Consider the following 19,252-nt stretch of genomic DNA (forward strand, 5'->3'; position numbering starts at 1 on the left):
ATGAAAAGGTGTTTATTAGTCTTATGGGAGATGCAGCTCTAAATCACAAAGAAATACAATTACACACCAGAATGGCTAAAATAAAAATGACTGACAATACTGAATAGACAAGGATGGGGACCAACTCAAACTCTTACACATTGCTGGTGAGGGTGTAAAAGGCAGAACCACTTTGAAAAGCTATTTGGCAGTTTCTATAATAAAGCTAAACAGTGACCCTTTGATCTAGTATCTACACTCACTAGCATTTACTCAATAAATGAAAAAAAAATGCACATGAAAATTGGTATAAAAATGTTCTTAGTATCCTTATTCACAAAAGATAAAACCAGAAACAACTTCAATGTCTATCATCAGGATAATGGAGAAAACATATTGTGGCATATTCATATGATGGAAAACTGGATCTCTTCCTTACACCTTATACAAAAATTAATTCAAGATGGATTAAAAACTTAAATGTTAGACCTAAAACCATAAAAACCCTAGAAGAAAACCTAGGCAATATCATTCAGGACATAGGTATGGGCAAGGACTTCATGTCTAAAACACCAAAAGCAATGGCAACAAAAGCCAAAATAGACAAATGGGATCTAATTAAACTAAAGAGCTTCTGCACAGCAAAGGAAACTACCATCAGAGTGAACAGGCAACCTACAGAATGGGAGAAAACTTTTGCAATCTACCCATCTGACAAAGGGCTAATATCCAGAATCTACAATGAACTCAAACAAATGTACAAGAAAAAAAAAATGCCATCCAAAAGTGGGCAAAGGATATGAACAGACACTTCTCAAAAGAAGACATTTATGCAGCCAACAGACACATGAAAAAATGCTCATCATCACTGGCCATCAGAGAAATGAAAATCAAAACCACAATGAAATACCATCTCACACCAGTTAGAATGGCGATCATTAAAAAGTCAGGAAACAACAGATGCTGGAGAGGATGTGGAGAAATAGGAACACTTTTACACTGTTGGTGGGACTGTAAACTAGTTCAACCATTGTGGAAGACAATGTGGTGATTCCTCAAGGATCTAGAACTAGAAATACCATTTGACCCAGCCATCCCATTACTGGGTGTATACCCAAAGGATTATAAATCATGCTGCTATAAAGACACATGCACACATATGTTTATTGCGGCACTATTTCCAATAGCAAAAACTTGGAACCAACCCAAATGTCCATCAATAATAGACTGGATTAAGAAAATGTGGCACATATACACCATGGAATACTATGCAGCCATAAAAAAGGATGAGTTCATGTCCTTTGCAGGTACATGGATGAAGCTGGAAACCATCATTCTGAGCAAACTATCGCAAGGACAGAAAACCAAACACCCCATGTTCTCGCTCATAGGTGGGAATTGAACAATGAGAACACTTGGACACAAGAAGGGGAACATCACACATGGGGGCCTGTCATGGGGTCAGGGGCAAGGGGACGGACAGCATTAGGAGAAATATCTAATGTAAATGATGAGTTAACAGGTGCAGCCAACCAACATGGCACATGTATACCTATGTAACAAACCTGCATGTTGTGCGCATGTACCCTAGAACTTAAAGTATAATAATAATAATAATAATAATAATAAAAGTAGTCGTTATTTGTATTAATAGATGCTGACGGGTCCAGAAAGAAGACTGAAAAATGACTACTGGATTTAGCCATGTGTAGGTCATGACTGTCCTGTACATTACCCGTTGATAATACAGCAAATCTGAGTACAATTGACTCTCTAGCCACTCTCTGGCCCAGGGAACCTTTTCTCCTTTTCTTTAGTTGTATACAGACACATTCTCTTTGTCTCAGTCTTAGGCCATGGCAGCCTCTGAGTGACTTTCTCATCTCTAAGAAGGGACCTCCCTGACCATTTTGAGATTTTCCTCTGAGGCCCTAGATATCTCACCCTGGTTTCAATTTCTCATTTTCATACAAATACCCAACGATCTTGTTAAAATGCATATCCTGACCCCGCAGGGCTGCGGCCTGAGACTCTGCATTTCTAACACACTCCCAGGTGATGTCACCCTGCTGGTTCATGGACCATATGTGAGTAGCAAGGGTATAAATGACATGATTACACTTCCAAATAACACAAAAAGACCAGGAAAATAAAAGAGGGAATGCCTCAGGAATAAATAGAATTGTGCTGTGGCTACTACATTAACAGAAATATCATGTTTAGACTCGGGACAATAATAACTATGCTGGGCTGGTTGAATTGCCGTTCAAGCCTGGGTTCTATTTTAAAAAGGAAGATGCCAAACTAGAGACAGCACAGGGAGTGATAAACAGAACAGTGAAGAAGGGCCTGGAAATTATATATACCAAATGGTCTGAAGGACAGGGGTTCTGGAACTTGGTCTTTATTGCATGGATTGACCTAGTATGGAGCTGTGGCACCTCTATTGAAGGACGGAAATCCAAACACATTGACAACATCATTGAAATGGCTTCATTTTGTGAAAATAAGAAATACACATCAGTGAAGATAGATAAGGCGGACAGATAAAGATCATCTTATAATTGATCAGGATCTGACATGTACTGAAGGGAGCAGACTCACTGGGCAGTCCTTCCCCAGTTCTGCTACGTATCTCAGGGATACACACTCACAAACTACCTCTCTCAGGTCTCTGCCCTGCTAACTCTGCTGGTGCTTCCCAATGGCCACTCTTCCCTTCCTCCCAATAAACACAACTCTGATTGTGTCTAGAGTGGCAATGTGCCCAGCTGAGAAAATTCATTTGCCACCCCACCTTGTGGGTGGCCAATGAGATGTATGTGGAAAATGTCAAGTGGAGCTTTAGGAAAGCTCTTTAAAAGGGAGCAGACCTTTTGCCCTTTGTCCTTCTCCTCCTTCTTGCTTGGAATGCAGCTGTAGTGTTGGAAGCGGAAACCAAAAAGCAGCATCAGGGAAAGCCCAGCCTTGGAGTATGGAGATTGAAAACCCCTATGAAGACAGGCTGAGAGGAAAGACAGAAGGAATGTGGTTCCTGTGGGCACCACACAGGTGCATACCAGCCCTGAAATGCCCATTTCTCAATTTATTATTACCAAAGAAAAATAAAAGTCTTACAAGGATCAGCTGCTAAAAAAGGTGGCTTTTCCGTTACATGCAGCCCAACATATTCCTAACTGATTTTAAACACGGACTTGCTTGGGAGAGCAGGACAGGCTCACTAGTTATGCTCAGGTGCCTCAGTTAGAACAATGCCAGAGGCCACCACACATCACAGGCAGAGCATGGGGGCAATGGAAGCCCAGATTGTCTGTAAGCCTGGCCTCAAAAGGATGAAATGACAGCCCTGGCAAGCTGGATGGTGATGGACTGTAGCCATACATTCACATTCTCTGTTAAATTCCACGGGCATCTGTATATGTCAATTCCCCAATTCAGATGCTGGTAGAAACATACCATGTGCAGCTGACACAGAATATCATACAAATACCTCAAGAGTTCAAAGACTTTTGTCAATATGCTTGTAATATATCCTTCAGAACAAGAAGGAAACCAGTTGAAGGTAAACTGACTGTAGCAAACAATTTCAATGCCCCACCCGATGCTCCTTGGACTCCCTTTATATGCACAATGTGGCTTCAGTCTTCATTTGCCTCCAAGAGCCAGAACCGTGGTTCTTCTTCTGTCCTTAAGCTATTGGATCCCCACTGTCTACACTTCACCCCTGGGTGGAAAGTGCCTGGGACCACTTTCCACCACTTATTCCTCCCTAAGTGGCCCTTAACCAATGACTGGTGTTTACGGGAGAACAAAACCCAGCTTCCTAAGCTGGAGATGGGACAGTACCTTGGTGTAACTCACACTTCTGATCCCCCTTGCAGGATCAGGCTGAGGCCACACTCTGAGAGACTCTGCCTGAGTTTCTGTCCTGCATCTCTCCACTCCCTACCTGTCTTCCCCTGGAAAAACATCCTTTATGAACCACCTGCATGTGAGCCCTCATCTCAGGATCTGCTCAGGGAAACCCAGACTAGGACACCGAAGTTCTCGATTTTGAAAATTTTATTTTATTCATCTTAGCTTAGTAGTCTTACATGGCTTTCTTTTCAAGAGATGCTGTGCTGCTTTAGGAAGATTTAAAAACTAAGACTCCCCGCTTTCCCCTTAAAAGAGGAAATTATTAAATTGCTGTTTTGCAGTTAGTTAGAAAAAAAGAAATCTAGAGGTTTAACACATGTTTTCTAAATTCCCCCCACAGATTCACTCAAGTCTTGCGGCTCTGGGAAACGTCCTTCTTAATTGATCCTTGTCGTAACTACAGCTCTGTTGACATTTCTAAAGCAAAACATAGCCTTCCTTCCAAATGCAGTGAATACAAAATGAAGCTTTTCATATAGGTGAAAGCTGAGCCCCACGGCGGAATACTGAAGCCGCCTTGTGATTTGAAATGGACATCTGCGTTTCTCCACCACTTCCTCACTGCCAACTGCCGCAGGAAGCGCCCAGCCTGTCTCCCAGGCAGTTTCACTCAAGGCTGGGCTCTCCCTGATGCATGGGCCACAGGTAATCCAGGTGAGGAAATACAAACACAGGCTTGGGGTGCCTGCTCCCCGCCACCTTCTCTTGTCCTCTCGAAGAGGAAGGGAAGGGCCTGCAGAAGCAACTGAGAAACACTGAAGGGTCTCTGAGGAATGCCGAGTTTCCATCTGATAAGCAGATGGGGAAGACCAACAAAGCTAGATAAAGAGCTTGCTGTTGTGTTAGAGCCTCAAGTGGGCTTCGAGCCAGGTGAGGCTTTTCTACCTGGTGTTATACAGGAAGTTCAAGGTAAAGTTACCAGGGGGCTTGGGGCACTGGATTAAAGATAGGAAGGGGGCGGAAAAGACTTATTATTTTCTAAGTATCAGCATCCACCCTCAGGGCTCTCTTACCAGGGCAAGCAGCAAGTTCATTCATCATCTTAATGGCCGGGCCAAGATGACTATAAACATCTAAGGGTTGCATTTTACTTGAGGCTACTATTAACTTGACAAGAGACACCAGAGAAAGCAGAACACAATGAAAATCAGTCCCTGCGCTGAATGAAAGCAGCAGAGTGAAGGAAGGCTGTTTGTAATCTGTCCCAGCACTGAGGGATGAGGCTCACTTCTGCCTAAGAACCATTCTGTTGCTCAATGCTTGGTTTCCCGGCTCTGCTAACACAATTTGCTTTGTTCGCCTGCACAGATGCAGTTTCTGTATGGAACCTTCTGTCTAAAAACAGGCCAAAGCACTCCCTCAAATCAAGGTATACAAACACATAAATGTTTAAGTCCTTCCTGCTCTATCCAGATTAGCAAGTGGATCTGTTTTATCACCTGGCGCCATCTTGAGCGGTTTGCCCTGAAAGTGAAGAGAGAACCCCTCCTGAAAGAAAGGGACCGCCCTTTCTGTGGTAAAGGTAGATACAATCTGAAGAATCACTTGATAAGAAAAACAAACTTACAAGCCCTCGATGCCGTTTATCATAAAAAATGAGCCACTGAAAGCCTTGAAAGTTGACCTGGTGCTTTACTGCCTCCAAAGCCCAACTTCGAAGACCAGTTTAATTTGGAACTCAAATTATACTCCTTAGAAACAGCAAAAATGAGCTTCCCTTCGAAGATCATCACCCCTCCCACAATACCCTCCCATGGAGGAAATAAGGACCTAGGGCCTATCCATCTATCTCAGTCTCTCAAGGAGATCAGAGACAATGCAACGTCTTATTAGACAAATTCAGTGACTTACGGCCAACTGATGCCAGGCACGAAGCACATTCCTCACGAGCTTACAGTGCTCTGCGCGCTACAGCGTGATCAGGAGTAGAGGATCTGGGTTCTCCCCGCTGAGTTCACAATCATCCCTCTTCCTCACTTGTCTTTCTTCCAGCAGTCCCAACACTGAGTCTCTGACCTTCCCGGCCTGTCGGCGCTGTTTCTTTGTTCTTCCTCTAAGATGTCTCTAGCCTCTGTTCTTCCTTCTCTGTTCTCTCAGTCAAGACCTCACTCACTGCCTACCTGATAAAAAGTCTGAATCCCATACCGCACTCCTCCAGCCCTTTGGGCCAGATGCCTCCCTGCCCAGTCTGAAAGAGTCAGGACCTAGCCCCCTGCCATTGTTTTTGGAGGGCATTATTCTCCTCATTATCTAAACTTTGCTGTTACGTATTACGTGCATCACATATTTGAACAATTATATATCTTGGTTTTAAAAAGTCAATATCCCTAAACCAAAAACTCCAATACTAAAGCAAATGGTAAGTAAATGGAAAAAAAAACCCACAAGCATTATTTAAAAAAAATCAGGAGTCACAAAAGCCAACACAGACATTTATTGAATTGACCTATATTTACTGCTTCACATTAATTTTCATATAATTTTATTTTCTTAAGTACAAGCAACTCATTAAATTAAAAAATGTTCAGTTTAACACTCTATTTTTTTTACAGTATGTAGACACACACAAACACACACACACACACTCTCTCTGTCTCTCAATCCTTCATTAAGACAATGACTGATAATTTTTGGCTTAAAAGAAAGAGTTATCACCCCCGACATACATTCTATGTTCTGTATTCTTGCCTTATTTTCCTCTTTCCCCTCAGCATTTAATCTTGGTCTGAAGTAGGTGATCAGTATATCCCTTCTGAGTAAATGAATAAGCTATAAAGTAGAAGCTCATGTACGGCAGAGTCAGGGCTACCATGGTAGGTACCCATCATGTACAAGTGGGACTGTACATGATGGTGTAGGACTCATTTAATCCTTGGCACAATCCCACTTTATAGAGAAAGAAACTGAGGCACAGAGAGAAGACCCTTGAGCCAAGGCCACACTGGCCACAAGAAACAGAGTTGGAATCTCAACTCTGCATCTGCTGGTCACCAAAGCTACACTTTCCCTCTATTTCACACTGGTTGCCTGTTATTTTACTTCTAGCAGCTTCTAAAATTCAAACTCCAGTTTAGTTGCTTCTTGCAATCACTGTGAAGTACAAATATTCCAGCCAGCAAATAGTTTTCAAAACATCATGAGTTCTAAAAATTCCATGGACACTACATTCCGGTTGACCCTCTCCACTCCTCTCTTTCCCCAGACACCCGTACACTTGAAGCCCCAAACTCTCACCTCTTTGACTAATTTATCTGTTGCCAAGGGGAGAACATGAAACACAGTAAGGCTGCAGACAGACTAAGTTCTACCAGAAACGCAGATCCGGACTAGAACATACGGAAAACAGCCAGGCTGGAGGTCACAGGCTGGTGGCCTACAGGCTGGAGGCAGTCACTGGACATGTTTTGTTTGGCTCATATGATGTTCAGAAAACATTTTAATTAGCTGCCAAAGTCATAGGATCTCTGGGTTTTATTAGAAAACAGAGTGTGCTGGGCCTCACTCCCACCTGGCAACCACTGAATGCTGCTGTGAGCCTGCTGCCTTGTGGGTGAGGCTGGAGCCCTCCATCTTCCCACTGTCTTCACTGCTTCCTCCTGCCCCACCCTGGTCCTCTTCACCCACATACCACACCTGCCTCACCCCACTCCTGCACACTGTGAGGTGTATGCTACTAGATCTTGTATGAGAACCTCAGCGAGGCTCTATCAGACCAACCTACAACTTCTAGGAGTCTAGAAAGTGAGGTGCTCAGGTTAGAGATACTTCTAATCCTGTGGGCCTCTCTGGCAGAGGTTGGTGAGCCCTGGCCACATTACTTCCACCTCAGGATGCTCCAGCCCACTTCCAGCTGCCAGGGGCTATATTACAGCACCTCTGCACCCGAGAGCATTTTTCCAAAACCATGTAGGTCTCTCCTGCCACGCATATGGGAGGGCAGGAGTACTGGAGAATATAAATAGCCCCAGGAGACCTCAATTCTTGACACTTGGAAGGAGTATAAAACCCCCAGCTCCCTTACTCTTCCTAGAGTTGCCCTGCAGGAATAAGCCCCACAGTCCACTGTAGTAGTTGGTTTAACAGCTCACTTTTCATTCACTGCCTCCTGCCTATATAACTTCACCTCCCTTCCATTGTTTCACCTCCCTACTATATCACTTCAACCCCCTACCATTGTTTCTTGCATCTCCCAAATAAAGAAATTTCCCTGAATTCCTTCCCATCTGGGATACCCAAACCAAGAGAGCATCTCACACTGTGTAGAAGAGTCGGGCCAGGGTGCCTGCCCTGCTTGTTCTCCCTTCTGTCCTAGCATGGCCTCCACTGTCACTCTGTGGCAAGCTGTTGCGTCCTCTTTGCACCCAAAAGTTAGCTGGGAGCCCTCATGCACCTGGCTTAAAGCTTATCCTTTCATGTCCAGGTCTGTTTCCATGCATGCCATAACATGTCAATACCATGAGTATGTACACATAACCCAGCCCCTTGAGTTTTTCTCCCTGCCTACCCGTGGTCACATGAGGCATTCATGAGTGCAGAAATCCAGAATGGGCTAAAAACAAAACAGAATGAGGTGGGGAGGGCAGATTTCTTAGAACCTATGAGTGGTAAAGTCCTGACAGGCCTGTAACAGCAGGCATCAGATTTCTAAAATGTCCTGACATCTCCCTGCCACCACAAATGTTACTGGCCCTTTGTTCAACATGGGCAGCCTCTTTCCATCCTGCTGGGTTCTCTCCTGCCCCTCCCCCTTTGCTCTCTTCTGCCCTCTCATCCCTGCTCCAACCTAGGTCCCTCCTTCACCAGCCAAATAAACTGACTCATCTCACCCACCCTAGCTCTGCAATGTAGGAATCAGCTGACATCAGATCCTTTGGAGGCTCATCCATGTACCTTAAGCACTTGTCCAAGGATTCTGTCCAACATGGCACTAGCTACTGTGGTAATGACTTGCTTCACCTTGTCATATCTATGCCTCAAACAACTTTTCAGCACTTCTGTGGAGCAGCTGGCACCTGTGCTTTAATTGCTCACTAACATGCCTTTGGCCCCAATAGGCCGTGAGCTCTCTGGGAGCAGGGACTAGATCTTTGTGTCTCCTTGTGGCTGGAACAGTCCCTGGCATTTAGCAGGTATTCAATAACTGCTGTCCAAACAAATCCATGGCTGTTTGACAAAGGCAAGAAGAGCCAAAGTCCTTTGTGCCAAATGGCTCCACAGCAAGAAATTAAAATGAGGCTTTACCTTAACTCCAGGGCCATAGAGCTGTACATCTCCAGGGACACCACTCACATTATATTCTGTGGAGGTGTCGTTTACATGGAGCCCAGTGTGAATGGTGACCCTGGTGTGATGCAGTGGTTATCTATTCTTCCTTATGTTCCTTTTTAACCATGCACCCTTCCCCTGCCCCGGGAGCTCCCTCTCACTGCTCCCACAGGGCACCCCAGGAATCATCACTCTGTAGTGAGGCTTTGCTGGTTCCTTGCCTGGCAGGTAACACGGTGCACTGGACCTGCCCCTGAGGAAACCTAGTTGCCGGCCATAATACCCTGAACTCTGGCTGGACAGCACATGCCAGCCAGCAGAGTAGCTACCAACAAATTAAGCCCTCTTTTATAATGTGTTTTCAAGTTAGCTTTATTTAGGAGAAAAAAAAGCCAGCAGATGGTCATCCATGTGTACCCCATGTTTTTATAAGCAGCCTTCCCTCAAAGGAAAAAATAATCCAGAATAAATCTATGAAAGTAGCCTTGCATTAGAAGAAGACAGAAAAATCCATTGCAGGAGATATTTTGTATTCAGTCTTAGAAGCTAATATATAACTAATTGACTGTGTGATGACAGAGAAGATAGGTAACCTTGGAGGCCTGGGCCTTGAGTCTCTGTAACTTTGGACAAAACGAATAACCATGCATCCACCTACCCGCCCACCCATTCACCTGGCCAGGCATCCACTCACACACCCATCCACCCAGCCAGCCATCCACTCACCCATCCACTCATCCACCCAGCCAGCCATCCACTCACACACCCATCCACCCAGCCAGTCATCCACTCACCTGCCCATCCACCCACATACCCACTCATCCACCCAGCCAGCCATCCCCACTCACCTATCCACATAACTATCCACCTACTCGCCCACCCAGTCACCCAGCCAGTCACCCAGCCAGTAATCTACCTACCTATCTATCTATCCACTCAGCCATCCACCCAGCCATCCATCCATCCACCCATCTATTCTGTGGGCAGATCCTGTGCAGCCAGGTGAGGAGCCTGCACACGGGTTCCCTGAGCTGAGATTTAAGGACAGAGTAGTTCACTAAACAAAAAGGTGGGTGGGGGTGATTCCTGGGTAAAGGCAGCTTTGGTATTAAGTGGCCACTGATTCAAGTGAATATGTGGGGGCATGGTGAGCCAGGGGTCTGGGGAGAAAGGCAGGCAGGCAGGACCAAGCTTAGGACGGCCTCTCATGAGGAGCTGAGGAGTCTGAACTCCTTCCTGAAGAAAGTGAAGCAGAGGAGTCACAAAGTCAACTTTCTTCTCAAATTGTTATTGGTATAACTGAGATTATGGGATTATTTTTTATTAATCTTTTAAATTATGCATTTACCATGGCAATACTTTTTTTTACATTTGCTCACTATTATAAATATTTATAAAAATTGTTTTGCTTCATTCTATGCTTATTTGGCTGTGGCACACTTTTTATTCAACTACTTTTGTATTCTTGAGTAGTTTATCTGTAAATAACTACTTTTCAGGAAGCTCTCATGGTTACTGTAGCAGATGTGGCCAGCACCTCGCTCACATTCCCCAGAACCAGCCAGAGTCCTGGTCACCTGAAGCCACGCCCCTCCAGGTCAAAGGCTTCCCACATCTTTCTGCCTGAGTTGCTTCCTGGCCCCAGGGAGTGTGGGCCTACTTAGAGAAGGCTGGAAGTGCCAGAGAGTTCACGCCCAGGGAATCGTTCTCCATGATGAATGACAGGAGCTGGGGGATCAGTCCTCCAGCAGCTTCCTCATCCTGGACGTGAATGGATCTGAGGTTTGTTACACACAGTCTCTTGGAGGGTCTGAGGAAGACAAGCCCAAGGTGCCCACGGCAGTAACCTGCTTATAAATGCACGCCTTCCTGTCTTTCCTCTCTTTCCTGTCTAAACTCACCACTGAGATCACCCACCCCCAGATAAACTACCTGTACCTATATCATTGTATCAGGGTATGCTTTTGGGGAAATCCAAACTAGAAGAGGTAATAGCCTATGAATTCTCATATATCTGAGTATATCTTTATTTTGACATCACAGTGGAGGGCAAGTTGGCTGTGTGTTGAATTTAAAATTCACAGTGAAATATACTGTTCTAACTTTGGACATTAATGTTACAGAAAAGTCTGTAGAAACTGGTTTCTTTGTTTTCTGCTAAGTGTTAATAGTAGTATTTTCATATCCTTAAAATTAAAAATTTCATGAAGCTATCTGTAGACATTAAAATGTTTTAAATATTTTTGCCTGGTGTCTGCTGTACCCATTTTAGGAAACGGAGATCCTCCTTTGCTGTCTAAGGAACGGCTTCTGTTCCAATTATTCTGGAACCATTTTCTCTTTGCTGTTCTCCAGTTTCCACCTTCCACAATATAGTCCTCACTGTCATCCTTTTTTATTGCTTTGTTCTTTTTCTCTGAATTCTCAGAGCTTCTCAAAAACACCTCCACATCATTAAATCAATTTTCTGTTCTGCTGATTCTGCTCTTTCCTGAGTATAACATATTTTAATTCTGCCACTGATTTCCTGGTTTCATTGTAACATTTCTTTATCCCATCCATAACATTTATTTTTGCTTGCCTCCCAGTCCATTCCATTTTCATACAGTCTATTGTTCTACTGTCTGATCTTTCACTTTGTTCATTTTTTTTTTACTTTCATCAGGAACAAAAGTAGATGCTCTGTAAAATTTACTTTTGTTTTCTATTAATAATCTTTTTAAAACTTATGCTTTCCCTCTGTATCTTAGTCATGCTTTTCTTAGTTTACCCATTAGAATCTTTTCGCAGGCCCATGTTGGTCCTGTTAGGCCTGTGGGTTCTTAAGCAGGTTGGGTGGGCTCTCCTGGTGCCCCTCACTAGCCACTGGGTCCTGTCAGAATCCTGCTCGGGGCTGGGTGATGCCATTTACATCTCCTGTTTATCAACCTTGCAGCGTGGCTGGAGTCGTGGAAGGGTAGTCTCTGTTTCTTTTCCCTTCCTTTTCCTGCCACCCTGAGGGTCGTCTTGCCCATCTGCTTTTCTGGCTGGCCCTGCCTCCACAGCAGCTATAAGATACCTCCCTGCTCCATCACCATTCTGGAGCTAACACTCACCACGTCCCGAAGAGCCCGATACCTTGTCAAGTTTCTGTCGAACTGAAATCTAGGGTTCCTTGTGACAAAGGTTTCAAAGGTTGCTGGAATTCAATGGCAAAGAGATCAAAATGATGTGCTCCCATTTTTCCCATGGCCAGCTACAGTGGCCAATGGCTTGTACCTGTGGCCTTCCCAGGCACATTGTCTTTGATTTCCTAGAGCCTCCTTGTCCAGCATGCTTGGGAGGCTACTCACCATCCCTGCGTCCCTCCAGTGGCCAATGACGATACAGGGGTAGAAAATGATGCTGTCCCCAGCAGTTTCAAGGGGGGACAATTCTGCAGAGTGATTTATGCTCCAGGGCTTCCCCACCTCTTCCCAGCCCATAAATCAGACCAAGGCTAGCTTTGACCCGACGGCACATCCCTCCCAGCCCTTCCCCTGCCCGCCCCTGCTCCCTCGCCCCTCTTCTCCTGAGAGTGCTCCTCCAATAAATCACACACACTGGGCCTCATGCAGTGAAGAAGGGATGGGGACCAGAGTGCAAAAAGTCCCTGGTGTATAGTAGGTGGTCAAAAATGTGACTTCATACCCTCTGAAAAGTTACAGAGCTAAGGATATGGTCATTTACTGGTACTAATCTCTGTAAAAGACATTCATCATAATTTTAATTAACATAAAACCTGGGAATAACCTAAATACAGAATAAGAGGAATTTTTTAGGTAAATCCATAGTATATCCATATGGTAGAATATTATGCAATCTCCAAGCTAAAAAGAAAAACATGGTACAGGGGGAGCAAAGCAAGATACAGGAGGCTATTGAGTTTATAAAATAGTAAGACTAAGTCCTATATACAGACAGAGTGGGGTCAGCTCTGAGCTTTCTAGCAGCCAATAAAGAGAATGAAGCCTAGTCAGTCACAAGGTAAAAACAAGCCAAAATTCTCAGGCAAAGGGACAGCTATTTCTAAGTCTGAGGCTGGAAAGAAATTTCTCGCATGGGTCCTGAGTGAGAGAAATCTGTGTAATGTAATGACCCAGTTGCCAACTACATCTTTTCAGTTGAGTTCCACAGAGACGAGTTCCACAGGTCAAATCCCCAAGGAAGCCCCTCTCCCTCACCTACCATCCCATCCTGCACAGGGAGATGGCATCACAGCACATGCGATTCTGTAAAAGATACTCTGTGTGTGGCCAGCGATACTTGAACCCTATAGATACTTGGTTCTCTCTTGACTGGGCTTAATCCAGCAGTAATTTTTAGAATATAGAAAGTGGATGGAAAGCACACCCCTCCTGCAGTCCTTGATTGCTTTTGTGGCCTCCCTCAACCCTTGAGCTCCTGAATGCTACGAAGCAGCAGGGAATGTGAGATGACTTCTTGGAAAGTTTTGGAGTGCCTCTACTGTTGGTGGCTCTGAGCATTTCAGCTGTCCCCTAAGCTGGGCAGGCTTGGCACAAACCTGTCAACACTATTGAGCCCACAGAATATGTGCCTGAACAAACACCGCTGACCTGCTCAATGTATGCACAGTGCTCATCGGTGGGCAGAGTGAAGGTTTTCCACAGAAAGTGATTTTGGTTCCACTTTAACATAAAGAACAAGGCACCCCCGTTCAATGCTGTAAATATTAAAAAGCTGCAAGCAGTCCCAGCTGAACAGCTACCAACAGTTAGAGCAACACTGGGTAGAGCAGAGTCGACTTTTGTCCACTTGTTCCCCCTTATTATCTGTGGGGAAGCCTGTTCCACTTCCTCTGAGAGGTGGTACACTCGGGGTGATTATGGGTAGGGGAGAATACCAGCACTGTACATTTGAGTCATGCTATATAAACTTCACTTCATTCAAATTAATTTACTCTAAAAAAAACTCACGCAATTTGTGGAAATAATTTAACTACCTCAATTCACTCAAATACGTTAGGAAAGCCAGGGGCGGTGGGTCACACCTGTAATCCCAGCACTTTGGGAGGCTGAGGCAGGCAGATCACTTGAGGTTAGGATTTCAAGACCAGCTGGCCAACATGGCAAAACCCTGTCTCTACTGAAAAATACAAAAATTAGCCAGGTGCACACCTGTAGTCCCAGCTACTTGGGAGGCTGAGGTGGGAGGATCACTTGAACTCAGGAGGTGGAGGTTGCAGTGAGCTGAGACTGTGGCACTGCACTCCAGCCTGGGTGACAGAGCGAGACTTGTCTCAAAAAAAAAATAAATAAATAATCCAAAGGACAGGCCAAAGCAGTGACCCTCTACTAGAAACATCAAGTACATCATACATAATAACTAACACAGCAAGCAGTGATCTGCCCTTACTTTCACAACTACTGACCTAAAACTGGAATTCTCTAGAACATGTGTGTGCTGGAGACAGCAACTCTATCATCTCCAAGAAGGGGCCAGATGTAAAACCATAGGGAGAGGATTCCACAAGAGAGAAGGGATGGGAGACTATGTAAATACAGACACTTCTCTGGCACTCTGTGGGCATTTACGGCTGCTTCTTTGGCTATACCAACATGTTTTCTAAGTCCAGGAAGAAAAAAGTTCTAATCATTCTAAATGATGGTCCACAGAAAGGATTAGTGCTTGCCTATTCCAGGCTATAATGAAAGTCAGCAAGCGCACCAGACAGAACAACTGCTCTTTACAGGGATGCCCTCCTTACCTTCTGCCACATGTTGATGAAGAAGAGCTCCCGGGAAACATTGAAGGACACGTTGGCATCATAGGCATCATCCCCAAGGTTGGAAATAGAGATGTTTAGGGAGATGTTCTTCACAGCCCCCAAAGCTAGATACAGGGTTTTGTCATCCATACTGTAATGAAAAATAGACAGCAATGAATGCCCTGAGGCCTACACTAATACAACATGAGGCACAGGGGGTAGTTGAAGGTGGGGGGCAGAAACCGAGATCAGAACTACAAGTTCCAGGAGCCCCATTAACTAGCCATGTGTCCTTGGGCAATCAGTTACCTCTAGGGCCTCAGCTTCCTCATGTAAAGCACAGGGTTCTACCTTGCCTAACTCACTAGACTGTTTAGAGGCTCACATGAAATCTTGTACATCAAACTTCAAAAACTATAAGGCACTTAATAACCTAAGCGTGGGATTCATTTGTACATGAATTCATGCGGTTATTTTTGAGTGCCTACCATGTGCCAGCCACTACTCTGTGCTAGGGAAATAGCAGCAAAGAAAACAGAGTCCTGGTAGCTTCATGGGGGAGAAAACACACATAGAAATAAGCAAATATTTGTGTCAGATTGTGGTAAGAGCTGTGGAGAAAACTTACAAAGGGTAAGGAAGATAGAATGTGCCAGACTTGCAAGGCAGGTGGGGTGCAATTTACAATAAGGTGATCAGGGAAGCCTCACGGATGAGGTGACTTCTCAGTACAAACCAGAAGAAAGAAGGGAAGCAAGAAATACAGGTATGTGGGGACTAGCAAAGGAGAAGTCCCTGAGGTGGGCATGTGCCTAGCACATGCAGGTAACAGCAAAGAGGTCAGTGCAGCTAGAGAGGAGTGAAAAAGAGAGCAGGAAGGATTGAGCTCAGAGGGACCAAGGGAGTTGGGGCAGCAGATCCCACAGGGCCTTGTGGGCCATCACGGGGACCTTGGTTTGACCCTCAGAAGCCCCTTCAGGGCTCTGAGCAGAGGAGCAGCGTGACTTGACGTTTGTGTTTAAAGGAGGCTCGCACTGGCTATGATGTGAACGGTCTGTGGAGTGGCCAGGAGAGGAACAGGGGGCCTGGGTAGGCGGCTCTTGTGACAATCCAGGTGTGAGGAGATGAACGTGAAGGCCAGGGTGATGGCAGCTGAGGGAGTGAGAAGGGGTCATATTCTGGACACATTTCAAAGGTCATGCCAACAGATTTTTCTCATGGACTGGATGAAGGGTGTTAGGAAAAGAGGAGTCAAGGACTGCTCCAAGGATTTTGTATTCAATAACTAGAAGAGAAAAGTTGTCATTTATTGAGATGGGAAAGACTGGGTTGAGAAGGTTCAGTAGAGAAAATCCAAATGCCTATTGGATTTTAAAGGAGATATTGAGGCAGGTGGATGCATGAGTCTGGAGTTGAAGGAGGGGTCTGGGCTAGGATACATTTGAGACGGACTAGAAACGATCACTAGGAAATGAGTATAGATAGAGATGAGGACTAACATTTAGGAGTTGAAGATGAGGAGGTGTCAGCCAACAAGACTGGAAAAGCATAGCTAGGGAAGGAAGAGGAAAATAGAGAAAGGAGACATCCACATGGTCACAGAGGACAGTCTCAAGAAAGGAAGAATCAATTTTGTCCAATATGGCAGACAGGCCAGAACAATGGGAATAATTAGAACTGGCCATTGGAATCAGCCTTCTGGAGGTCACTGATGACCTTGTAAGAACTGCTGAAGTGGCATGATGGGAGGAAAGCCTGACTGGAGAGTGTTTCAGATGTAGGAGGAGAACAAATGGAAGCAATGAGGACAGACAACTATTTGGAAAAGTTTTTCTCTGAAGGAGAACAGAGAAATTGGATGGTAGCTGGTGGGGGAAGTGGGCTCCAGGGAGTTTTCTGGCTCTTTTTTATTAAGATGGGAATTATCATAGCATATTTGCATGCTAATGGGAATGATCCATTAGAGAAGGAACAATTAATGAAAACATGACAGGTGACAATTGCTGGGGTCTGATGAACGACTGTTCTCGCCTGGCTGGAGGTGAGCTGAAGATGCATTAGTAGATGGGTGGTAGCAACACACGGGAATTCCTCTGTGATTGCGTCTTTAGGGTCAAAGACTGGGAGTTGGAGGAGAAAGAGGTGAACGTTTGAGGGGTGTGGAGATGGAGGGAAATGGGGGCCCAGGAGAGGGGTGAGTGAACAGGGCGAGGATGAGAACGGTGATAAGGCTGAGGCTGAAGATGACAAGGATGAAGATGCATGAGAGACTGATGATTATTATGTGATGTGACCTTTGAACAAAGTAAATCCATGTGAGTGGCCAGTTTTAATTGGATAGCCAATTAATGGAAGATGTAATTAAGGATATAAGGGTTTGTATAATGAACGGTTGTTATTTTTGGCCACTCAGCATCCTGACATCCTCATGTTTTGGGGGAATCTCAAGATAGGTGGGAGGGGCACATCAGCAGAAAGGGAACAGACCCTCTCTTTCCCCTCTTCTTGATCACCAGGGTGTGGGCACTTGCCTAAAGTGAAATCATGTGATCTAAGGGTGATCAAGTGGCAGTGATGTGAGAACAGCTGCTCCCACCCAGGGCTACAAATTTTGAGGGTTGCACAGAGACACCAGGGATCATCTAAAGTAGCTACAGAGGAGTAAAGAGCCCAGAGCTGGAACCCTGGGCTAAGCCTTGCCTCCTCTGTTTCCTGCCTATGTTGCTTCCCCAGCCTTCTTGCCTATGCTCTGAACCACCCCATATCCTTTTAATAAATTCCTTTTCTGCTTAAATTAACCAGCGTATGTTTTTGTTGTTTGCAACCATTAATACAGCTAATATACGATGCAAAAGAAGAGAACTCTTCAAAATATCCATAGGCGAAAATACTTTGAAATACTAATTTCTGGGGGGGTGGAATCCTCATTACCCATCCGTGGAGAGAGGACCTCACTCTCCTGCATGTCTGGCACATCAACAAGAATAACATGTGCAATGAGAAATATGATGGCCTCGCTTTGGAAGCACAGGCTCTGAGGATCCAAACAAGATGTGAAAAATTAACTTAAGAGCTGCAAATTCTTGAATGGCCTCCAATAAATGAAGACCCTGATCTCAAGCTATTGTGGCAATTATTTATTATGGTTGGCCATTTTAATCTTAAAAAGTGGATAGGTTATTTCTGTTCTTCTGTTTGCTTTTGGAAGATTAAAAGAATAAACCTCAGGCTTGAGTTATGAGAGAGCGCTAACCTAGCTTTATCTTGAGAAGGAAGTGGACAAGCATTCCTAAGTGGCCCTGACATCAGACAGTGTCCAAGGTTTCCATGGAATATTTGGCAGGGAGACAGTATAGATGAGCTCAGGACCATGGAGGAGGGGTTGCCTCCTCATTCCAGTTTAGTTGTTCACATGATCAGCTTCCTTTCATTATATGTAAAGGGCAAGGGATCAGGCCAGGGACATCTAAACTTCTGCCAATCCCCAAACCTTGGGCCTCCGTCACTTAATCACACAGCAAAGTCATTCCTGGGATTTCAAAGTCAAGTGATTCAAACATGGCTCTGTGATTAAGGGAAGCGGCCAGGCAACTTCCAGGGCAGAATGTGAACTCAAGATTTTTTTAGAGAAGCCTCAAAGCTGGGGTTTCATTCTTTCTCTAAAGCTAAAAATGTCTTTGACGAAAACAGTACATCTCTACTTCCAAAGTTATTTTTAGAAATGAAATGAAAATGTGATGTGCCAGCATGATATTGGGTGTTGTCAAATATGGCATCCTTCTGAAACCTCACAACACTGAGAAGGGGTCTTGATATTAGGCCCATATTAGAGAGATGAGGAAATTGAGATGAAGAGAGAGAAGATGCTGTGCTGGTATGAGAACCCAGCAACTCCTATCCCTCCAAAACTCATTCCTCTCCACCATAACCCACATTCTCCAGCCCCGTGACTATCATGTCCCCAGGGGATCCTTCCTGATCTCCCTGCCTGGGTGAAATAAATCCTCCCATTATGAGCCCCCCGCACCCCCATGTGCCCCATCAACCCTTCATGGCACTTATCAAAGTTGTGGTTATGCATTTGTTTGTGGGGCCATTTGGTTAAGGACTATCTATCCCCCAGTAGAATCTAAACATCGGGGGAAGGACCCTTCTCTGGCTTTGCTTATTGTTGAACTCCTAGTGACAGAGTAGTGCCTGGCACAAAATTTCTCAGGGAATAAAATTCCTTGAATATCAGAAAGATTCTTCTTCAATAAATAACTAAGCACCGTGGAATGTTCAGCATAAAAACCCCGCGCCTGATTGTTTTCATCTTTCAGCAGGACTGTCAGAGAGGTTGGT

General features: G+C 44.8%; 1 protein-coding gene across 1 annotated transcript in view; it reads right to left on the reverse strand.

Moving 5' to 3' along the window:
* ITGA9 (integrin subunit alpha 9) overlaps positions 1–19,252 on the reverse strand; it is a 380,757-nt gene that overhangs the window by 129,425 nt on the left and 232,080 nt on the right. The window contains exon 18 of the mRNA XM_003256852.3: positions 14,909–15,059. Within this exon, the coding sequence (XP_003256900.2) occupies positions 14,909–15,059 (151 nt within the window). The remainder of the gene's footprint in view (positions 1–14,908; positions 15,060–19,252) is intronic.

Source organism: Nomascus leucogenys, chromosome 4 (genome assembly GCF_006542625.1).
Source record: "Nomascus leucogenys isolate Asia chromosome 4, Asia_NLE_v1, whole genome shotgun sequence".
In the NCBI taxonomy this organism is placed as follows: Eukaryota; Metazoa; Chordata; class Mammalia; order Primates; family Hylobatidae; genus Nomascus; species Nomascus leucogenys.